Source organism: Pelodiscus sinensis, chromosome 5 (genome assembly GCF_052426305.1).
Source record: "Pelodiscus sinensis isolate ZL-2025 chromosome 5, ASM5242630v1, whole genome shotgun sequence".
Taxonomy (NCBI): domain Eukaryota; kingdom Metazoa; phylum Chordata; order Testudines; family Trionychidae; genus Pelodiscus; species Pelodiscus sinensis.
This window is the reverse complement of record NC_143056.1, coordinates 10653527-10677120: the sequence shown is the minus strand read 5'-3', so window position 1 is coordinate 10677120 and position 23594 is coordinate 10653527. Positions and strand designations below refer to the sequence as shown.

The 23594-nt window shown below is 39.2% G+C and overlaps 1 protein-coding gene across 1 annotated transcript in view; it reads left to right on the top strand.

The window, feature by feature from the left end:
• The window catches only part of EXOC5 (exocyst complex component 5), a 50077-nt gene extending 34623 nt beyond the window's left edge, over positions 1-15454 (top strand). The window contains exons 12-18 of the mRNA XM_075926290.2: positions 3681-3828; positions 5931-6039; positions 7152-7272; positions 8151-8237; positions 9145-9253; positions 10474-10689; positions 13320-15454. Coding sequence (XP_075782405.1) covers positions 3681-3828; positions 5931-6039; positions 7152-7272; positions 8151-8237; positions 9145-9253; positions 10474-10689; positions 13320-13508 — 979 coding nt within the window. The 3' untranslated portion in view covers positions 13509-15454. The remainder of the gene's footprint in view (positions 1-3680; positions 3829-5930; positions 6040-7151; positions 7273-8150; positions 8238-9144; positions 9254-10473; positions 10690-13319) is intronic.
• The last annotated feature ends 8140 nt before the right edge of the window (positions 15455-23594 follow it).

The window sequence follows — 23594 nt, the reverse complement described above, 5'->3', positions numbered from 1 at the left end:
TACATAGAAAGAAGGGGTTGAACATCAGTTTTAATTCCCCCCCCCCTTCCCTGGATCATGTCTGTTCTCTCCTTTTATCCCTGCTAACTGGAGCAGGAGTAGGATTCGTCCTGCAGTTCTGCCCTGTATAAAGGGAGGAAAGAGTGAGTTCCATAAAATCCTTCCAAAAACCCAGGATCCGAGAGGGCCAGAGCTAGATGCCTGGTTCTCTTCCTCAGCAACAACCACTTGGTTTGGGCATCTAAAAGCTCTGCAGGATTATTATTGATCTGGTGCAGCCAGATTAACCATGGACCCTGTGCTCACACAATGTCCCCTTCTGACCTCAAGTCCAATCTTCAGGACTCAATGTGCAGGGATTTTATCTCCAGAGTGGGCTATATGACCAAAAAGTGCCACCTGGATTTGATAAATGATGATATCAGTCCTCTTGAGTCCAGTTTTCAAATAAAACATCCCTATTAATAGAACCCTACAAATCTATAGATATTCTCTTTGTATCCATAGGCCATGTCTGCAAATGGTTGATTGGCTACAGATACATATTTTGTATCTGTGCTAGGGAAGTTAAATTTTGATTAATGAGCTAATCGAGTAGTTGATGGAATTTCCACTGTTTCAATTCCCGCTCACATTGTTTCCCCGCTGGCCCTTGGCTCCTGCCCCCCACAGAGACGGTGCTAGTGGGGAGACTGGCTTTTAAGTCGGCTCCCTCCAGCACCAGCTTGTGCTCCTCCCCTTGCTGCCTCTCTCTGATAGAGGCAGCAAGGGCAAGAAAGCAACTAGTCAAATTCCTACTCGACTACCCGATAAGCAAATGCTTATCAGGTAGTCAGCTAGTTGCTTGCATCCCTAATCTGTGCAGGGCTCTACATATTGTTAATCAAATCATCTTATCCCAATAGTCCTCCTTGGAGACTGGGAATCTGTGGTGCTGCAACTGGAGCAGCTAGAAGGAGGGATGAGGTACCTGCCATTGGGAGAACACTTGAAATGTAGCTATGGGAGAGGTGTTGAGGTTGCTGCATACTTGAAGAGCTGCAATGGATTTGGTGGGTCACAGAAGATAACTGACCTGTGGGAAGGGAAGGAAGAGGAAAAATAATGCCTTTGCAGGAAGAGATTGGATGTTGCAGGGGAAACAATAAATGAACATAAGAATGGCCATACCGGGTCAGACCAAAGGTCCATCCAGCCCAGTATGCTGTCTTCTGACAGTGGCCAATGCCAGGTGCCCCAAAGGGAGGGAACACAACAGGTAATGATCAAGCAATCTCTCTCCTGCCGTCCATCTCCACCCTCTGACAAACAGGCTAGGGACACCATTCCTTAGCCATCCTGGCTAATAGCTATTAATAGACTTAACCTCCATGAATTTATCTAATTCTCTTTCAAACCCTGTTATAGTCCTAGCCTTCACAGCCTCCTCTGGCAAGGAATTCCGCAGGTTGACTGTGTGCTGTGTGAAGAAGAACTTCATTTTATTTGTTTTAAACCTGCTGCCCACTAATTTCATTTGATGGCATCTAATTTTTATATTATATGAATAAGTAAATAACTTTTCCTTATTTACTTTCTCCACATCACTCATGAGTTTATATACTTATATCATATCCCCCCTTAATCTCCTATTTACCCCTTTACATAACTATTTACCCCTTTCTTTTCCAAGCTGAAAAGTCCCAGTCTTCGTAATCCCTCTTCATATGGTACCCATTCCAAACCCCTAATCATTTTTGTTACCCTTTTCTTATCCTTTTCCAATGCCAATATATCTTTTTTGAGATGAGGAGACCACATCTGTATGCAGTATTCAAGATGTGGGCGTACCATGGATTTATATAAGGGCAAAAAGATATTCTCCATTTTATTCTCTATCCCTTTTTTAATAATTCCTAATATCCTGTTTGCTTTTTTGACTGCTGCTGCACAGTGCGTGGACGTCTACAGAGAACTATGTATGATGACTCCAAGATCTCTTTCCTGATTAGTTTGTAGCTAAATTAGCCCCCATCATGTTGTATGTATAGTTGGGGTTATTTTTTCCAATATGCGTTACTTTACGTTTATCCACATTAAATTTCATTTGCCATTTTGTAGCCCAATCAATTAGTTTTATGAGATCTCTTTTAAGTTCTTCAGTCTGCTTTGGTTTTAACTACCTTGAGCAGTTTAGTATTGTCTGCAACTTTGCCACCTAACTATTTACCCCTTTCTCCAGATCATTTATGAATAAGTTGAATAGGATTGGTCCTAGGACTGACCCTTGGGGAACACCACTAGTTACCCCTCTCCATTCTGAAAATGTACCATTTATTCCTACCCTTTGTTTCCTGTCTTTTAACCAGTTCTCAATCTATGAAAGGATCTTCCCTCTTATCCTATGACAACTTAATTTACATAACCTTTGGTGAGGGACCTTGTCAAAGGCTTTCTGTCCACATGTTTGTTGACCCCTTCAAAGAACTCTAATAGATTAGTAAGACATGATTTCCCTTTACAGAAACCATGCTGACTTTTGCCCAACAAATTATGTTCTTCTATGTATCTGACAATTTTAATCTTTACTATTGTTTCAACTAATTTGCCTGGTACTGACGTTAGATTTACTGGTCTGTAATTGCTGGGATTGCCTCTAGAGCCCTTTTTAAATATTGGCGTTACATTAGCTATCTTCCAGTCATTGGACGCAGAAGCTGTTTTAAAGGATAGGTTACAAACCATAGTTAATAGTTCCGCAATTTCACATTTAAGTTCTTTCAGAACTCTTGGCTGAATGCCATCTAGTCCTGGTGATTTGTTACTGTTAAGTTTATCAATCAATTCCAAAACCTCCTCTAATGACACTTCAATCTGTGACAATTCCTCAGATTTGTCACCTATAAAGGATGGGTCAGGTTTGGGAATCTCCCTAACATAGTCTTCAGTGATGACTGAAGCAAAGAATTCATTTAGTTTCTCTGCAATGACTTTATCATCTTTAAGTGCTCCTTTTGTATCTCAATCGTCCAGGGGGCTCCACTGCCTGTTTAGCAGGCTTCCTGCTTCTGATGTACTTAAACAACATTTTGTTATTACCTTTTAATAACCAAGTAAGATGACTGTCGACTGAATTATGGTGTGTATGCTTGTAGGTGAGTCTGGGCTTGAGAGACAGAGGTTGGTCTGCATGTTGAGTAAAAGTTGGGATGGTATGATTGTCGGGTGCATGTGAGGGTGTAAGAGACAGAAAACTTGGTTTGAGATGAGTCGAATGGGTTCGTTGTCTGTGTTTTAGAGGTGTGTATGAAGTGAGTGTCTTTGGGGTGGCTGACCTCCCACAACAATATATAATGTTGAACTCACTGGGAATTACTTGTCATGCAGTGACAGGGTTCCCAGGGTATGGAGGAGCATGCCAGAGTAGTGTGGTTGTGGGACGTGGGGAGTGGGTTGTGTGCGCTAACTTGTTTGATACAAGGTCAGTAGGTTTTTGCCTGCCCTAGTAAGATTGTCTTGACCACTTTGCAAGACTGTCTTAAGAGTTAAATTTTAATTCAGAATACTGCTATGCACCTATTAAGTTTTGTTTTAGGCTTCTATTTACCTGATTAACTACTATAATATTCCCAAGGCATTGTTATACTTGAACATTAACATTTCCTCCCAATGAGCTTTCCCTCTGGTGTATTCTGTTCTAGTATTCAAGATCTGAAAGAGAGAATAAGACAACGTACAAACTTGTCATTGGGTCCAAGTATTGATACCCATGGGGAAACTTTTCTCTCCCAAGACGTGGTGGTTAACCTTTTACAAGAAACCAAGCAAGCTTTTGAAAGATGTCATAGAGTAAGTCTGCTTTCTATAACTTCTGTAGGTTGAATGGGGCACACAAACAAAATTGAACTAGATACATTGGTGTCTAAACAGTTCTGAAGCAGTAGCGCAATAGTGGCCACTGCTATAGCGAACTAGCCACACTCAACTGGTCAGATAGCCACATTGTTTAAGCCAACTAGCCACACTCAACCGGTCAGATAGCCACATTGTTTAAGCCAACTAGCCACACTCAACCGGTCAGATAGCCACACGTGGCTAGCATGCTGGACACCATGGAACTAGAAGAAAAAACTGTTCGCACCCTTGATTTAAAGAACACATCTTTTTTTTACCATTAGTTGACGTCTAATAGGATGTGAGGGGATTTGAGTATTGTTTAATTAAATGAATTACCTTTTTAAAATTAGGGTCATTTTGATGTAGTGTAAAACATTGTTTTTAGACTTCTTGTTTAACAGAAATGAGTTACGGGAAACATATGACCATTTGTTTTAAAAATACTATAACTAATTGAAGTACAAATAGCATTTTACATTGTTTTTGTTTCTAAACCAGCCCTTAAAATTGATTTGCATTTAGTGTAACAACTTTATGGTAGATTGTACAAATGTAACTTCTTGTTTTTAAATTCTGACTAAAATAAGATTAATTTAGATAAAATTAAAAAAACTCCCTACAAACATTCAGCTGTCACATGTATCAGTTTTCTATTATTGAATACTACTATTGAGAGCCTGAGGGAATAATCTTTGCTGTTGCATTGTTTGTCTTCTTTTAATCCTTTGCTGTTTTAAAATGTTTGTTCCTAGTACAAAACTGAATTTTATTACTGATTTAAATCACAGGGTTTTTTTGCGACTCATTTGGTGTGTGGGTGTAGTGCTTTAAAGGTTTAATAAACCCTTAGATTTAATTATGAACTTTAAGTTAAAGAAAAGCCAAAACCATTTTTTCATATACACACATCTATTTGCAAGAATTATCCTTAAAATTAATAAAACAAAACTCCAGATATTTTGTTGATCCTTCTCAGTGTAATAAATAGCTTTTAATATTTTAGATATTGAGAAGATATAATTTAACCATGGTTATAACAGAAATAGACACAACGCTGGTTAATTTTCAAGTAACAGCTGATTTAGCACTGAGACTGTCAAAGTGACAGTATGATGCATAGACAAGTTAGTTATTTTATCATTTTAGTGATCGTTAGTAAAAACTGCTGTAATTGTAGCCCCTTTCTAACTTCTGCTCTAACGTTCCTATGCATAATTATTTTTCAAACAAATTCTTTCTGGGATGAAATTTTTCAAGATTGCTCTCAGCCTGAGATTGATTTGTTTGTACAATTAGAGCAAAATAAATTGACGTATTTCTGCATGCGTGAATAAATGTTGCACTTTCAAAACTAAAACGTATGAAACTACGAACTTTAAAGCACAATTTGTCAGGGAGACATAAAATAACTTCTCAAGGCAATGAATATTACCAATTAGTAACTTCATGGGAAAGCATTTGTTTAATTTTATAATATTTATTTAACTAACTAAACTAAGCATACATTTGACTCCAAATGGCAATGACCCAGGCCTTCTGTGCTATAAAGGTTTATACTAGCCTTACTTTTTGCAGATGTTCTACACTACAAAGAACCAAAGTCCAGTTGCTTTGTTCAGACAACTTTAAGAACCACTTCTTTTAAGTTCTGAAAGCGCAAGTGGTGGTAGTGTTTGTTTTTTATTTTTTTTAAAAAGGAAATGCAGATCATAAGATTTTGCTACATAAATATATAGGACCTGATTTTTAGAACTATGTGAATATAAAAATTTACTCTCATTGTGCTGTTACTGGAATTGTTGGTGCTCATGGTAACTGACCATACAAAAAACAAGTTAGATGTGCACTGTTACCTTGACACTGAATACAGTCATAGTAACCATGTATCCATTATTGAAACATACAGCTCTAAAACTCTGAGCACAACTACCTGCTCAAACTTACAAGCGTGTCCATATATGGAGTTATTTTGAATAGCTTGTGTACTTTAAATAAACTTCAAGTTCAAACAATGATTTCCTAGCACTAAGTATCAAAATATTTGTTCTTTAAAGCTCTCTGATCCTTCTGATTTACCGAAGAATGCATTCAGAATTTTTTCCATGCTTGTGGAGTTCTTGTGTATTGAACATATTGATTATGCCTTGGAAACTGGGCTTGCTGGTAAGCATAATTCTGTCTATTTTCTTAAATGTGTGGTATTACTTTATAAAGAATCACATATTAATATTTCTAATTTCATTGGTCAATGCATTCAGTGCTACAGAGCACTCTATATTGTTCAGTGTTTGGCTTTGAGATCTCTGCAAGTGAGTGTTGTGTGAAGTATATTGATTTAAAGGTATTCATTGACTTCCAAAAAAAAAATAAAAATTAAAGTATAAGCTTCTGAAACACACCTTGCATATGGAAAACCAATACAGATTGAAAGACAATTATTCATTATTCAGAAATATCTGGGGGCTTTAATTCCTGTATCATAAGAATCTGAGTGTGATCATTCCCTTCCTTTCATCTCCATAAAAGAAGATTATTTAAAGTCTGTATGTACATGCATATTGTACACACTACAGCCTTGTTCCCACCCATGTAAGTGCCCTGTTACACTGACATAATAACTCCACCTCTGCGAGAGGCATAGGGTTTATGTCAGCGTAGTTAGGGTGACACAGTGTTGCATTACTTACACTGACTATTGGCTGTCATTTGTGTCAATTTATTGACAAGAAAATCGGGGCATCCCCGTTGCTCCTGGGTTGCTTGTTCCTAGTTGTACTTGCCCTGCTTAGAGCCTGGCTGCACTCTGGCTCCCAGCCTACCTGCTACCCAGGCTCCCTGTGCCTCTTGCGCCCATGTGGCTCCCTACAGGGAGAGTTCCACTGGCAGGGAATTGAGTGCTAAGGGGGCAGCTGGGCATCCCAACGAGTAGCTTCATATGGAAATGAGTCTGGGCTCTCCTCTCCCTCATGCTGCTCCAAGCACTCCTGGTAAGGATACATACCACTGACAGAAGGAGGGTGATGTAGTCATGAACCACTGTTTGGTTGTAAGTCACCTTAATGTAGGTAGACGAAGGTTTCTAGTGTAGATATCCTCTTATATGCCTATCATCACCCATTTTCAAATATGACTGAAGTTCGTAGAAACCTACATGCCAGAAGCCTGACTCTCATTTTAGTATTTTGGAAAATGTTTACCCTGATCCTTAGAAGGGATAGTGATACAGATTAGATGCATTATTTATTTATGATCCTAAATAAATGTTTCCACCTTAGGCATTCCTTCTCCTGACTCTAAGAGTGCAAACCTTTATTTTCTGGATGTTGTACACCAGGCCAATACTATTTTCCACTTGTTTGACAAGCAGTTTAATGATCATCTCATGCCATTAATCAGGTATGTCAGGTGTTCTGTTGTACATTCCTTCTATGAATATATATAGTAATCGTTGCTAGAAATTATTAACTTCATTTGTGTTACTATTAATACAGTTCAGTATTTTTACTAAAATACATTTGCATGAAGAATAATTCAAATGATGATGGAAGTTGTAGAAAGCAGTTTGTTTAAAACTGATTTCTGATCAGTATATTTAGAAGATAAGTTTGTAATGCTCATGTGCCACATGTTGGCATGTGCAGCAGTCTTAGTTCACATTTTGGGCTGCTGAGGGCTGGCAGCAATATGGAAACAGAGTGCTCGGTCCAGGGCCAACTCCCTCTGAACTAAAGCAGAGCGTCTCTCCCCTCTGGTTCATCAAATACAGTTGTGGGGCCTTCTGGCTTTTGAAGAAGCTCCATCTATTAGTTCTTGATTACAAACACAGGTAACTGCTTCCAGTCTGGTCCTTTCTGGAAGAGAATGGGGTAGAATCCAGGGATGTTAATGGGTAACTAGTTAGCTGGTTACTCGGGAAGCATTATCTTTAGTGGGGAATGCTTACTAGGTAATGGTTAACTGGTACCTGGGGAGCAGTCCCCTGCCTGTGACCTGCTGCGGGCAGAGGGCTGCTCTAGCCCCACCATGCGCCTGTATGGGGCTGCTGCTTCAGCCCCATGCAGCCTAGGAGCCGGCAGCCACTTGCGAGGCCAGAAGAGGGGGCACTCCAGCCCATACCCATTTAATCAGTTAATGTTTACCCAGTTAACTAATTAAACAGAAATTTACATCCCTAGTAGAATCCTGAAGTGCTCTTGTTGTTACTGGCATCCAAAGTAGATGTATTTGATTTGCATTGTATTTAACTATTATGATTTTCTCCTAATATTTCATAGCTCATCTCCTAAGTTATCAGAATGCCTTCAGAAGAAAAAGGATATAATAGAACAAATGGAGATGAAACTGGATGTGGGCATTGATAGGCAAGTGAAGTTTTAAGCTTCCCATCAATAACTGCTCTATTTATTTTTAACAAAAAGTTTGCATTAGCCTGTTTTTCCTGCTGGGAAGTAATCATTTAGAACAAAAGAATTTTTCTTTTGAAATTCAAACAGAAAATCAGAGATCATATTGAAGTTGTTAGAATTTTCCCATGCTTGATTTTTGACCTGAGACTAATATTTTTGGTAAAAGTGAGCAAAATCCTTCATCCACTTTTATTTTTAGGGTATGAGAGAATTCACAATTTTCTTCTGTGTATCTAAAAAACAGTTACCCCCACAAACTTCCTGTATTCGGGCTGTGGGAGGGAAGTCCACATGCAGAATATTAAAACTTGAAATTTTAAAATATTTAAAGAACAGTGTGTGTGACAGACTGTGAAAGGGATTAAGTGACTTGCTTGAGTGACACAGTGATCAATAATGCATATCTTGGGAGTCAGTTTTGGATTTGACATTGATTTGCTCCAAGACTGAGGGATTCATTTAATCTGTCCCTCAGTTACCTCCCACGTAAAATGGGGTGATTTTTATGAATGGAAAAAACACATACTCTCTTGCACTCCATGTTAAAGAACTTTGACACAGAGACTTCTCCAACACTTCTGTCTGACTCTCATATCCCTACCACCTTCAGAAAAACACACTTGTCTCGTGTAGTAAACTGCATTGCAAAGCAGCTTCAAAATATTCTTTTTTATATTCAGTTGTAAAATTCATTTAATGTTCATGAATTTGTAGAAGTGATGGATAAGGGGGAATTTTTCTTTCGCTGTGCACTAATCACTTTTATATTTTATGTGGGATCACTTTAGAATTTGTAAATGTTAAAACCAAATAAATGTAAACTTTCAATTTGAAACACACATCATATATTTTAAATTTAAAGGACACTAAATTGTATGATTGGACAGATGAAGCACATCTTGACCGCAGAGCAAAAGAAGACAGATTTTAAACCAGAAGATGAAAACAGTGTTGTAATTCAGTATACGAATGTGAGTAAACAAATACAGATTTGGCACTAAAAAAGTGTCACATTTTGAAGATAATTCGAGCAGTGTTCGTATTTTGATAGTATACATGCAATTACATGTACATCTGGTTAACATTCAAGTTTGTTAAACTCTTTACCAAGGATTCGCAAACTCCTTCAACAAGGCAGATCTAAAATTTGGAGGGGATATTATCAGTTTTGTTGTATAATAGTAGTGTTCATCAGCCTCAGTCAGGTTGGGCAAGGTGCTGTAAAAGCACAAATTGCCCCTTCTCCAAAATACAGTCTATATGAGCATGGACCATAACTTAATACAGAATTTGTCATGACTCTGCCTTTTCATTTGTAGGTCTTCCCTGTGATGATTGCAATGATTGCTTACCCAAAAAGTAATATTAGGGAAGTATTTGTAGACTAGCCAATTAGCCTGTCATAAGACAGGATTTTTAGGTCTCTCCTCCACGTCGGTCTTCTCTCCTGAGCCTCCGGTTACTCACTCTTACTCTCTCTCTCACTCGGGGGAGCGTGGAGCCCAAACGGTTGCTTGCTCCCCTGCGGCGGCCCAGCTGAACTGCGCAGAAGTCAGCCGAGTGCCACGGCAGGAGGCGAAGGGGCATGGGGCGGTGATGTTCACAGCCAGGGGCAGGGCCTGGAGTCGCTGTCCCGCCACACATCACTGTCCCGCCTCCCTTTGCATCCCGCCATGGCACTCGGCTGACTTCTGTGCTGCTCAGCTGGGCCTCTGCGGGGGAGCAAATGGCCGTTTGGGCTCCCCCGCAGCGGCCTGGCTGAGCAGCGCAGAAGTCAGCCGAGCACCACGGTGGGAGGTGAAAGGGGAAGGGGCGGTGACGTACACGGTCAAGCCCTGCTCCCTGGCCATGTATGTCACCGCCCTGGCCTCCCTTCCCCTCCCGCTGTGGCGCTCGGCTGACTTCTGCGCCGCTCACCCAGGCCGCCGCAGGGGAGCAAGCAGCGCAAGTATTTCAGCATTACAGAGTCACAGACATTGGGCTACTATATATATGATGCCTTTCAATGCAGTTTTTCTGCTGAAAACGAGAAACATTAGCAGCAAGTGGTCGGCTGGTGATTCACAGACCAGTATATGTGAACCAGTGCTCTATGCTTTGCTCTTGATTAATCTTAGACTTTGCTTTCCAAATAATTAAGTGGGGGAAAAAGTCTCTGTATTCAGTTAACTTACATGCAATCTCTTTATAGGCCTGTGTCAAAGTATGTGGCTATGTCAGAAAGCAAGTAGAAAAGATTAGAAATTCTATGGATGGTAAGAATGTGGATACAGTTCTGATGGAGCTTGGAGTTCGTTTTCATCGACTTATATATGAACATCTGCAGCAATATTCCTACAGTTGCATGGGAGGCATGTTAGCAATTTGTGATGTGGCTGAATACAGAAAATGTGCCAAAGACTTTAAGGTTAGTGAATGTGAATTTAATATGTAGGGTGCTGTAGAGGCATACATAAAATACCTGTATAGTGAAACAATTTTTTCATGTAACCACATTTCACATCTTTTGCCTTTTTATTCACAGTCTACCATAAATTTTAGATTTTAGATTATTGTAGTGCCATGGCAGCACCTTTAGTCATTTAATAAATGATGCCAGCAAGACCTTCTCTTCTGAATAGTTCTTGCGTCTGTTTCCTAAATTCACTTGTTTTGTGTTGCAAGCTTGCCTGAGCCAGTTGAGTGTCTCATGAAACAAGCTTGCCCTGATTTTATAAGTCATAACAGCCGCTTGGGATTTACAATCCCAAAACATGTAAGTACTTTGGTAGCTTAAGCAAATGGTGGTTTCAGAATTAGGTCTCTGAGTAGGCCAAGCTTCTTGGGTTAAAGCAAGGGAAATCCTTCCTCCCTGCCCCCAAATTCAACCAGAAACCTTGGAAGGAGCAGCCAGTCCATTTTATCTTACCTGCTGGGACTTGATTAGCTTCTGCCTGCTTCCAGCCCTTCAAGCTGCTGGAGAACTAGTCCTTATTGGTGCTTCCAGTAGCTGACCTTGGGTGGCCTCTAGATAGTTCTTGGAGGTTTAGACTTGCTGCAGCTCTTTTTTTTCTTTTTTTACAGACACTTCTGGTAGAGTGGGTCAGGGTCATGGGGGTTTTGGCAGGAAGTAGCAAATGCCTAACATCAACATGCATTATTTTGAATGTAATTCAAGACAGTGTTTTCATGTGTATGTAAGATTGCACATTGAACTAAGTTAGAAACATAGGTACTCTCATATGGGATAAGCCCTATAGTCCATCTAGTCCAGTATTCTGTCTTCAACATTGGCCAACCCAATACCAGAAGCTTCAGTAGCAGGTGCAAGAAACTCTGCATTAGATAATCTGCTCTGCATTTTAAGTAGCATATTAAGTATCCTTGTAATCCCTTTAATTAGAGATTTAAGACCACAAACGTGAAGATTAGTCTCTTCTCAAATTTTTTACCATCAACTATTATAACTCTGGATATTCTTTTTATCCAGTATATCCTATCCCTTTTTGAATTTTGCTAACTTTTTGGCCTCATTGTTTCCTGTGGCAATGAGTTCCACAGTTTACTTAAATGTTGTATGAAAGTATTTCCTCCTCCTCCTGTTTTTGAATTTGCCTTATTTAATTTAGCCGAACACCTGCTCATTCTTGTGTTACAAAATGGAACAGAAGCTTCCAGGTGACTCCGTATCTTTCATTGTTCTGTGCTTTTTAAAGAGTTATGAATCAGACACATTTTTATCATTTTCAAACCAAGCTTCTTCAAATAGCAGAAGTACTTACAGAATCATAGATTTGGAAGAGACCTCAGGAGCCCATCGAGTTCAACCCCCTGCCCAAAGCAGAACTAACCCCATCTAAATCATCCCATCAAGGTTCTGTTAAGACAGGACTTAAAAAACTCTAGGGATGGAGATTCCACCCCCTCCCTAGGGAACCCATTCCAGTGCTTCACCACCCTCCTAGGGAAATAGTTTTTCCTAATATCCAACCTAGACCTCTCCCACTGTAACTTGAGCCCATTACTCCTCGTTCTGTCATCTGTCACTACTGAGAACAGCCTCTCACCATCCTTTTTGGAACCCCCCTTCAGGAAGTTGAAGGCTGCTATCAAATCCCCCCTCACTCTTCTCTTCTGCAGACTAAATAAGCCCAAATCCCTCAGCCTCTCCTCATAAGTCAAGTGCTCCAGCTCCCTAATCATTTTGGTTGCCCTCTGCTGTACCTTCTCCTGTGCTGGACTTTATCCTTAATGAAAGTTAGGTTCATAGTTTTGAAGCTTAAATAAATCAAGGCCATGTCATTGGGTAGCACAAAAATAAAATCTAAAAAATTTGTGTTAGCTACTTTTTCACAGCGGTATAACAAAAATAAAACTGAGCTTTAACAAAAATGAGAAGTGGGTAACTTCCATAAAACCATAATTGCATGTAATTGGATATTTTAAAAATACCACCTCAGTCATAAATCAGAACATATGAACAACCATACTAGGTTTGTCCAAAGGTCCATCTAGCTGAATATCTTGTCTTCCAACAGTATCCAATGACAAGTGCCCAAGAGGGAATGAACAGAACAATTAATCAAGTGATCATCCCCTGTTGCCTATTCCCAGCTCCTGACAAAGGCTAGGGACACCCTTCCTGCCCATCCTGGCCAATAGCCATTGATGGCTCTAGCCTCCATGAATTTATGTAGCTCTTCTTTGAACTTTTTTATAGTCTTGGACTTGACAACATCCTCTGGCAAGTGTAACTATAATATTTGTGAGTGGTGGTCGTTTGTTTTGTTTTTTGTTGAATGATTTTTAAACATTCTCCTAATGGTCATACCTCTCATTTTGTTCTAAAACAAAAGTACCCAAATTCATATACCCTTTTAAAAAAATAAATCTGGCTTTTGAAAATTGCTTTAATCCTTTTTGTACAGAAATCACAAATGAGTCCTGTGTGGAAGCTAGTACAAATATTCTAGATGAACTTTGCAGCATCTAATTCATTATAAAACTGACACTTTGTGCATTTTTTACTGTTTTTTTTTTTCCTCTCTCTCCATACAGATTCCACTTGTGCTACAGCTTTTTGACACCCTCCATGCACTTTGCAATCTTTTGGTTGTAGCACCTGATAACTTAAAGCAGGTCTGCTCAGGAGAACAACTTGCTAATCTGGACAAGAACATCCTTCACTCCTTTGTTCAGCTGCGAGCTGATTATAGATCTGCTCGCCTTGCTCGCCACTTCAGCTGAGAGTACTGATGAAAAATGATGTACCATTGCCAGGCAGTGGGTGTTTAAAAGCACAGGGAGTGATTTTATTAAACAACAGTTGTAATTTTTGTGGGACAATGACTGTTCAGAACAAAACAGCAGCCATATTTAAACCAGACTTTATTTGAATAAGGTCAGAAGAGCTAATCCTTAATTCATATCCCATAAACTACATGCCACTAATTTTCCATTGGAAAAATGTTGGTGGAGAAAGGCAAGTGATTAACTGAAAGTATTTTAGTCCTCAATCTTGAATTATCTGATACCATTTGTTAGACTTTAACGACAGAGCATAGCATAGGTAATGGATTACAAGAATAGAATTGTGTAAAAACATTCTTCATCAATTTTAATGACTTCAACTTCAGCGTAGCTAATCATAATCAAATTATCTTTGTTGATTGGTGTTTCTAAGTAATTTCATTCTTTCAAAATGTTTCCCACTCAATACAATTTCTTGCTTTAATTAATTAGCTTTGAATTTCTTTGAGATGTTGGAGTAACAGAAACACTATCCCAAGAAAGATGTAATTTATTCATTGTACAGAACTTTAATTGGAGAGGGGTTTTTTGTTGTTGTTGGAGCCCACTGGAATGTATCAGATCTGTACAAACACTTGGCACTCTGTTTATCTGTCAGATAATAGCACCTTTCATTTAGGAACATATTTAAAATGAATGCAACCACCTAGCTTTAGATTTCATTACTGCAAGGTGAAGATGCTTGTTTAACATAATAGAAAGTTGTTTCTGTTTTTTATTCTGTACATAAACAAATTGGGATAGTAACAGAAGTGAATGGATGAGAGAGAGCCCACACATTCATCTGTATATGGGAAGTATTTGAGTTAAATCTAGCAAAAATCCATAGCTGAAATTACCTGTCTTAAAGTTAAATTAATTTCAGTATCTGAGCAACATGAAATAGTTAAAGATGCAGACACTTCTATTCTCCAGATATAACTTTAATGCTGGGAATAACTATTATTGTATGTGTATTTAAACAATAGGAATATACACAAGGTGCCTCTGAGATGGATCAGTGTTGGGTACAGTAGTTGAAGTAGGGGGGATGGGGTAATATTTCCCAACAGTTGAAAAATCTGTAATAAGTAGAGACCTCTTTACAGCAAGAGAGTTCCTGTGAAAACCAGATAGGAACATTGCGTTGTTTCAGTGTTCTCAATTCCACTCACCATCACTGTGTGGGTCATCTGTAGGCTTAGCATATTTTCTGAGAATTTCTATTCCTTCAGAGTAAATTTTCCTAAAATCTGCCTTGTCCCTCAGTTACAGCTCTCCTTTGCCAAATTTTTTTTAAAACTTCCCAGGCTCAGTCAATATTATTTTTTCCTTTATTTTATATTGAGCAGAGTATTATATTGGTAAGAGAAATAATGTTTGCCAGGATTTCTTCCAAAATATTCTGGGAACTGTGGCAGTTTTGTTCAGATGTATAGCTCTATTCCTGGGCCATGGCAGAATCACAGAGAGTTCTGGAAGCTGGAGGGGGCACATGCTTGTACTGTTGCCATTTTTAGAAAGCTCTGATGTGAATTCAAATTATACCTCTGTTACCTCTGTAACTTAAAGCCAATAATTTTAGGACAGTGGCTTTTACTAACCAATATAAAATCTTGTACAAAAAGTATCAATTTGTTAATGCTTCAGAACAGTAAACAAACCACTAGGCAACATTTTAACACTGCAAATTACAGAAGTACTTCAAAATGTCTTGTGTTGTAAATTTCTTGTTTTGAATTTTATTTGAAAATTATATAAAATGTACTCACTATTGTTTACTTTACCTGTGGTGTTTTCCATGCATAAGTTCAGTGCAATATTCTTTATGTCCATTCAAAATAAGGATGAGGTAACAATAGGTAACTACTTAGATATGTAAACAATAAAAAATATTCCCTCCACATGCCTTTTTCATTCCATTTCATTTCCGTATTCTTATCTTTATACTCAGATATATAAATCCCCTTTGTTGAAAAAATTAAGTAATTTTACATAACAAATTTAATGATAGTGAGGGCCTTCCCATCCCACTTCTAAACAACAAAATAAAGAACACAACACAAAACTTTTATATAAGGGACTATTATTACCATGAATATTACTTTAAAAATTAATTTTGAGTTGGGATGGGAGAGGTATAATTTTTATACATTTTTCAAGTTTATAGCTTTTATAGCATCTAATTTAGGAAAATATTCCCAGTTGTTTTTGAATAATAGAAGTACTATCAAAAATACAAATATGCCCTTTTATGTTTATGTAATGAGTTAAAAGTCCTACCTTTCCAATGTGCGCTCTTGGAACATTGACATTTAACAGGCTGGCAGCCAAGTGAATGTTTAAGTGGAGGCGTGGGTATGTGTGTGTAATTATGCTGTCTCCAATTGGTTAAAATGGTTTTGCAGTAAATTATTATAGGTTGGAAAATAAACTGTGTTTTTATAAGTCCTATAATTTATTAACATGACTTGGTATTGTATTTGCATAAGTGCAGAGGGCAGAAAAAAGCAGGCTCTCACAACAATGTCACTCAACAAATATAGAAGAAAAAATGTCAGGGAACAGAAGAGGTGGTAGTAGACAAGGATTGAGAAATGGAAGCTTTAGGTAGTTAGAAAAAAAGGGTAGTAAGTAGGAAGACCATGAAGATGACATGCACTGAAAGGGTTTGCAGGACAAACAATTTGTAATTAAAGAAGCCCGGCATCTGAAAAGGGAAGGCTCGAGTCCTAAAAGATGATTTAACTTGGCCCATATACCAACAATATGGAAGAACAGTCAGGATTGAGATCAGAACTCTCCATACAAGATCCAATCCTTATATTAAACGAGGCTTTAGAGCAGCAGTTACCAACCTTTTCCAGATGGGGACCCATTTTGACAATTCAGGAAGACTTGGTGACCCAAGGCAATTCAAAAACGGGGGGAAGGCAGAGCTACCTGGGGAGACACTTGGCGACCCTTTTGAAATGTAATGGTTACCCATATTAGATTGAGAAATCCTGCTCTAGAGAAAGAGAACACTTCTGAAGTGAGGCATTTTAGCCAATCATGGAGATTGCAATCCTTTTTAATGAACAGAAGGCTTCTATGTTCAGAGTGTAAATCTGCTCTGAAGGGTAGATAACTCTATGAACGTGGGCTTTACTGCTTACTGCAAGCAAAAGGAAACACACCAGCAATCTGCAGTGTAATTAGATTGAAAGAAATTCCAGAGCCAAGCTTGTTTTCTCTTTCAAGGCTATCAGTGGTTTGTAGAATGGTATGTGACTGTTTGAAATGGGAATTGCAGGATGTTAACATGCAGAATGTCATCTGACTGTGGGTATTGCGCAATCGGTAAAAACTTGATTTTTCTACCTATATCTTAAGTTCATATAAGGCACCTACTGTGTTTTTATTTAATTGCTGCTCAAAACTTTAAAATGCAGTGAAAGCTGCCTTAGAAGCAGTTCTACATCTTCTGCATCATGATCTCACTGCTGCCCCTGTGGGTGGATACACAGTGCCCAGGCTGTGCACTCCTAGGTTTAATGCTGGCTGTTTCCATTCAGTTTCTGTGGAGAATGCTGTGGCAATAAGGTGCATCTTACAATCTGATTTGATGACCGAGAGGCTGGGGATCTTCCTGCTCTACTTTGGAAGTGTGCCCTGCTTTGGCCTGTGGGCTCTATCTCTAACTTCATCCAGTCTGTGGGTGCAATAAACCTAGTATGCAGCATGATCTTCTCTGCCAAGGAGGATTGCTAGAGGAAAAGTGACCTTTGAGGTAACATTGGAATGTTGTGTTAAGGGCTTTGCCAATCTGTATCTCTTGGTAGTACAAGAGGAACCAGCACAGGCTGTTGGGGGACAAGCACCAGCTTTATTGTCATCTCCTCGAATAGCAGGGGGAAAAGCAAGCAACTATCTCCCCCCTCCTCTCACGCTCAAGATAGGAGTTTTTGGGAATGAGAGTTTGGGAGTTTAGTACTTCATCTGAGAGTGGGTGTGGGAGTTTGAGAGTTTAGTTACTACTGTCAACTCACTACTTGGCTGCAGTCTTCCCCCTCTTGCAGCTGCTTGTGAGTAAAGCTCTACCTCGCAGGGGGTAGTTTCCTTCTGAGCATTGACAGCAGGAAGTGGAGCTGCAGGCTGACTTTTTTTCCCCGGCACTTGCCCTCCATTCCATAAGGGCTTGTCCTCAGTACAGTGGTGCAGCTGTGCTGCCGCAGTGCTTTAGTGAAGACACTGCTCTGCTGATGGGGAGCTTCTGCCATCAGAATCGTTAATCCAATTCCTCTGAGGTGAATTTAATAATAAAATAATTTGTGGGACTAACATTTGCAGGCCTGGTCGATCTGCTTATCTCTTTTCCCCATTACTGTCTTGCCTGTTTAGACTGTAAGCTCTTTGGGGCAGGAGCTGTTATCTTTGACTCCATAAATGGTGCCTCATTCTTGGTTGGCACTATCATAATATTAATAAATAATAGAACAATTGCAAGAATTGGCCGTGTTGCTGTTGAGTGGATTTCACTCCCAATCCCTCTTTATTCCTCTTGCATTAGAGCCTAGGTTCTCAGGTTTTAAATAACTGGAATGGCTTTCACCGTTTGATTACCTTTTGATTATCTCCAAACTTGCTTCTGCAGCTTGTAAGAACATTTGTTCCCAAACACCTATGTATTTTAGTGATGTCTAGTTCTGTAGAACTAAGTTCTTTTTATTTGTCTCCAGAGGAGGGTGATGACAGAAAGTGGAGAGTCCAAACTGAGTGAAAGTGTACTTAAAATACAGCATGGCTAGAACAGTCTATCTAAATCAAAACGAGTTATGCATTGCCTACTAAGGGGAAAGCACTGATGGTCTCCATTTGAGTCTAGGTTAGGCAAATGATCTTGCCAGTTTAAGTGCCGAAATTTTGAACTTTGCACTGTAATATTTATTGTTCTGTTGCCAGAGAAAAAGCCAGTTAACATGAGCTTTTATTTGAAACATTTTTATTACATTAATTTTATTGTAAACAATTCATTAAAATAACTTGCTAACAATTCATTAAAATAACTTGCTAAGTCTTAGACAAGTGGATTTTTGAAGGTTGCTTATTCTGCTTACCTATCCATCCAAAGTCACTTTGAGTATGAATATATAGCACTCTACTCATAATATCAAACAACTTCAGAGAAGAGACATTTATTCTGGAGGCGTAGAATCATACTAGACAGCAATGATGCATTACAAATATATAATTATTTGCACTAATATTTGAGCAGGTGGAATGGATTAGTACATGGTCAACATTGCATTGCTGATAACATGTATTTTTCTGTATTAATATGTACTGTGCAACATGTATTAAAATGGTCAATTCATTTTAACAACGATACCAATATTTATATTGCTGTGATTTGCAGACAGTAGAATGAATTGGTAAAATTTGCAAAGCTGGGCTAGATTTAACTTTAAAAATATTTAAAGACCAGAATTAATTATCTCCTTTAAAAAAGAAAAGACTCCGCTATGTCTTTTAAAATGTCAGTAAAATTGGGAATTAGTAAAGTATGTATAATATTCATTGTCTGAAGGAGAGACCATTTAAAAGAGAGCGGGAGGATGGGTGTGGAGAGATGGAAACAAATGACTTGCATAAGGTGTTGTCTTTAGGGAAATAAAGTATAGAATTAAGAGCATGCAGGAATATTTACCTCAGACTGAAATGCTTTTTTACATGGGGACTCTCAGGAAAATCAATCCAAATTAACTAAAAATGTGAATTTAAAGTGGATAGGTAAAGCCACTTTAAACCCTTGTGTAGACACCTTTATTCTGAATTAAATTGAACTTAATTTGTTTTAGTTTAATTCACTTTGGAAGTGAAGACAATGCAAGACTCCTTATAAGAGCCTGAGCTTTAGAAAGTGCTGAGCGCCAGCCCTCTGAAAATCAGGCCCCTTTAATATGTTCCTTAGGGGTGAGACCCAATGTTGAGACTGGTTGAGAATTTTTCCCCAATTTGTTTTCTGTCAGAAAATACTGACTCATCAAAGCCTAAAATGTGAGGAAACTTAAGCCAGGTAGATTTCTCAAGGCCGGGCTGGAATTTCTGATCAAGAGTACGCAGAGAGTCTCTATAGGCTGTTCGTAACTGCCCACAGACTACCAAATCCACATTGCCCCCTTCTCTCTCCATTCATGCACTGGTCACAGCTCACCCAGACTGGCAAATGTCCAGCAGGCATATATTCAGGGAGCTTGCAGACAGCTTTGAATATGGCTGATTTCTTTCTCTGTTCTATGTAGTTTGCTTATCCTAAAAATAACAGTGTATATCCAAAAGGCTTCTGTAAAATGTAATGGTCTCTAACACCACCTGCCATCGTGGTATGAGCACCTTGCTGAGATGGAAAAATAAAGGCTTGCTTATCTATTGTGAATCATCTTACTCTTGAACTTGCTTTTTCCTTGTAGCAGTGAGAATTACCACAAGTGATGATTTAGGGGTAGGTTAAGTATTGCTCTTCTGGCTAAGACCAGAACGATCTCTGACAGTTAGTGAAAATAGGGCATATTGTGCCAAAATCACCAATATTGTAAGAGGCACAACTCCATTATCATGAAAATATGTAATTATTTTATAATAGTCGTACACATTAAACACAGACTTTTGGCTTTTTATGTGAAGGGAGTTTTCCTTTACAGCCATGTTGTCCAACCAGTTCTGAAGCAGTAGTCACTATTGTAGTTGGTTAAGTGTGGCTAATTCCTATAGTAGTGTTCAAGCCAACTAGCCACACTCTCTCGGCCAAATAGCCACATGTGGCTAGTGGCTAGCATGCTGGATACTACAGCTTTACAGCATAAAGCCAGCATGATTTTGAAAAATCTGATGCTGCTTGTGTAAATCCTCAGACATTTCAGATAAAGAAGGTAAACTGCTTGGCTGAGTTCTAACTTAGGAAAAGTGTCACCATTTTCAAGCTTGTTCTAGATTAAAAAACTATAGCATCAACTAAATTTAATAACTAAGGATCTAAATTAGTCAAAATAATACGGCAGCATCACAATTTCTATTAAGCTGCTTCTACTCAAACCACAAGCAAGCTATCACAATGTCAGATATGTTGCTGATACATAAACTCAGCACCAACTTTAGGCTTGCAGTATGGATGCTGCTCACTTTTTTGGAGACTTGGATACTAAGATGGTATTTTTGTTAGGAGCTGGAAATGATCCTTTTTTGGAAATTGAAAAGTCACTTTTAGGGATTTACAAATGTTTCAACTACAGTAAAACTCCACTAGTCCAACACCCAATTGTCCAGCACTCCTGATAGTCTGGCATCAAAATGGCAAGCGCTCCTGATGGAACCGGGACGGAACCCGGAACTGTTCAAGTCAGCTGCTCTCACATGGGTTACAGCAGGGAGGGGAGGTGTTTGGCTCTGGGGAAGGGGACGGAGGGGGGATTGGGTTACTAACGGTGTCCCAGCCAGCTGATTGAGAAGCTGGCAGCTCAACGCACATGCCCCAGTGCCTGGAGGGAGACGCGTCGCTGTACCAGCGGCTCTGGGGACCCGAGCATAAGGTGGGGGGGGGAGGGGAGAAGGGGATTGGGTTGGGAATATGCAGTACCTCTTGATACTCCAGCATGTTCAATAATCCGGCACCACCTACGTCCCAAAGGTACCGGATTATCGGAAGTCTACTGTATGAAGTACAATAAATATTGGTTCCTTTAAAGATGATGTAAGAGTTTTAGGAAGTTAAAACATTTTACCTAATAAAAATAAATGTAATAGTTTGTCTTAAGTGCATAAGAAATATGGTCTGAATGGAGATATAGTGAAAAATTGAGCAGTGGGATTAACACTCTAAAAAATTATTCCAAGATGTACACTCAGATCATGCCACCAGGGGGACGATGCCTTTTAAATTAGTGAGATGATCCAAAATTTATTACTCTTTTAAGACACCGCACGTGTTGAGAAAACCCAAGGTATTCTTTGTGCATCTAATAATGCAACCCATGTTGCTGTTTTCAATTCAAACCCACCGTATGAGGTAGAATACACGGAGGTGGGCAGCTTCGTGTTTTGTTTCATACAAAAATGGTGCATTTTAGAAACATTAGGGGCCTAGCTTAAAAGGAGAAGGGGAAAGAAAAAGCCTAAGTGGATACTTAATACTCAGATATAAAGTCATGTTGTGAGGGCAAAAATGAACAGCAGCGTCAACTAAGGGACAGAGTTCATGATTCCTTATTTCCAGGCTTTTGGTGGTTTGAACTGGATCATTAAATAAAGCTTATAAAATGTTTTCCCTTGGGAATTCTTGAGAGTGACTGTGAGTTGAATTGTCAAGCAAAGCTAGAAAATGTATATTAGTTACACAATGTTGCATCAGATACAGTATTTCACATGTGTAGTGCTTTTAATCTGAAGCATTTATTTGGGTTTTTCAAGTATTGACAATGTGCTTTGTGCTGCACAAGACAAAAATGAATATAGTCCTTTCCCTGAAGAGTTTAAAGCCTATGAAAATTGACATAGAAGAGACTGGATGTACTGGGGAACGAAGAAAGAGGAATAACAAGGATTTATTTTTTTAGTTTTTTTGAGCATAGAGCTATATGAATTCTAGGAAGGAAATGGAATGCAGCCAGCTAAGGGAGGAAATGTGGGTGTTACAAAGCAGGCAGCTACATTCACCAGCACTATGTGTGACTGAAATGGAACCACTGAAAGAACAGGGAGAATATAATTACCTGTTTCAAGGGCAACACACCCTGTGCTTCAGAAAAATCTGCTATTGATGGTCAGCATCTGAACTCTCCTCTGGAGGATACCTTTTAGTGCTTCAGTGGTCCTTGGTGTTATGAAGGTCATTGGTATAGAGCTGATTGAGTGCCACCTGTTGAGTCTTAGGTAAGTGTATTGCATACATAGGCATTTATAGAAACCCGTGCAGACTGGAAGATTTGGCTAAGTCCCAGCTGTATTTAGAGCACATATTTAAGGATTATGCTCAAGAGTGCCATGGAGAAATTCAGGCTCCCATGACTTCTATACCCAGAAAAGCTCAGTTAAAATTGTATTGATTCTGACCTCCTTCTGGTGTATTGCTATCTTTATGTTCATGCAAAACACACATGGTGAGTGCATGTGCACCTGTCAAAATATGATAGTAAATCCTCCTTCCCATTTATCTGGGAGAGTTTTGACTTGTGAGGAGTATTCTCTGATGGCCAAGTTTTCTTTGACACGATGCCAAAGAATAATGAAGTTTCCTGCACCATTTATGAAAGTTTAACTCCTTTCTTTAGATCCGGCTGAAGTCTGGGCACCTCGCGTTGGGTGGCAAAGAATCAAAGACGTGCCAACACCTGCCTAATCATGTTTCAAATCTTGTTGAGCAGTCGCAGAGCATGAAAGGCTCCCTTTAGCTTATGGGCATTAAATGGTGGTTGACTCCTCAGAGATTCAAGGCGGACTTTGGTGGTGGGTAAATCCAGCCATTTTGGCCATTCTCCAAATGATGTTAACATACAAGCCAAAAAAGTCACTTTAAACTAGCTGCCCTCATTGGGTTGACACCTGAAATTGGCCAAGCTCCCAGGAGGGCATTTGGATTTCATTTCCCCCCTGCAAATGAAAGTCTAGGGCTGGCATAGTTTCATTAGAAAATCCTGTGAAGAAAGGGAAGCTTGGCTTGTGTGGAACTCCTTCCTACGGGTGTTCAGTGGGATCTTTATCAGGACTGCAAGGACGGTTGGTTGTGTGGGCAGTGCATGGTGTCTAGGTTTATCTCCAATGAGAGGGATGTGCCCAGAGGTAGCTCAGTGCAGGAGGTGATGCAGGCATTAAAACTTCATGTGCTCGTGGCAGTGCTGCTGTGGAAGCATGGGGATAAGCTAGAGGATAAGCGGCTCTGTTTTTGGAGCAACAACTGAGTGATCACTTTGATTAGGGCTGCTCGAAAAATGGTAATGAAAGAAAGGTATGCCGGGGGTGGGGAGGAAATGAAAAATGTTCATTTTCAATTCCACTGAGTTTGATTCAAAA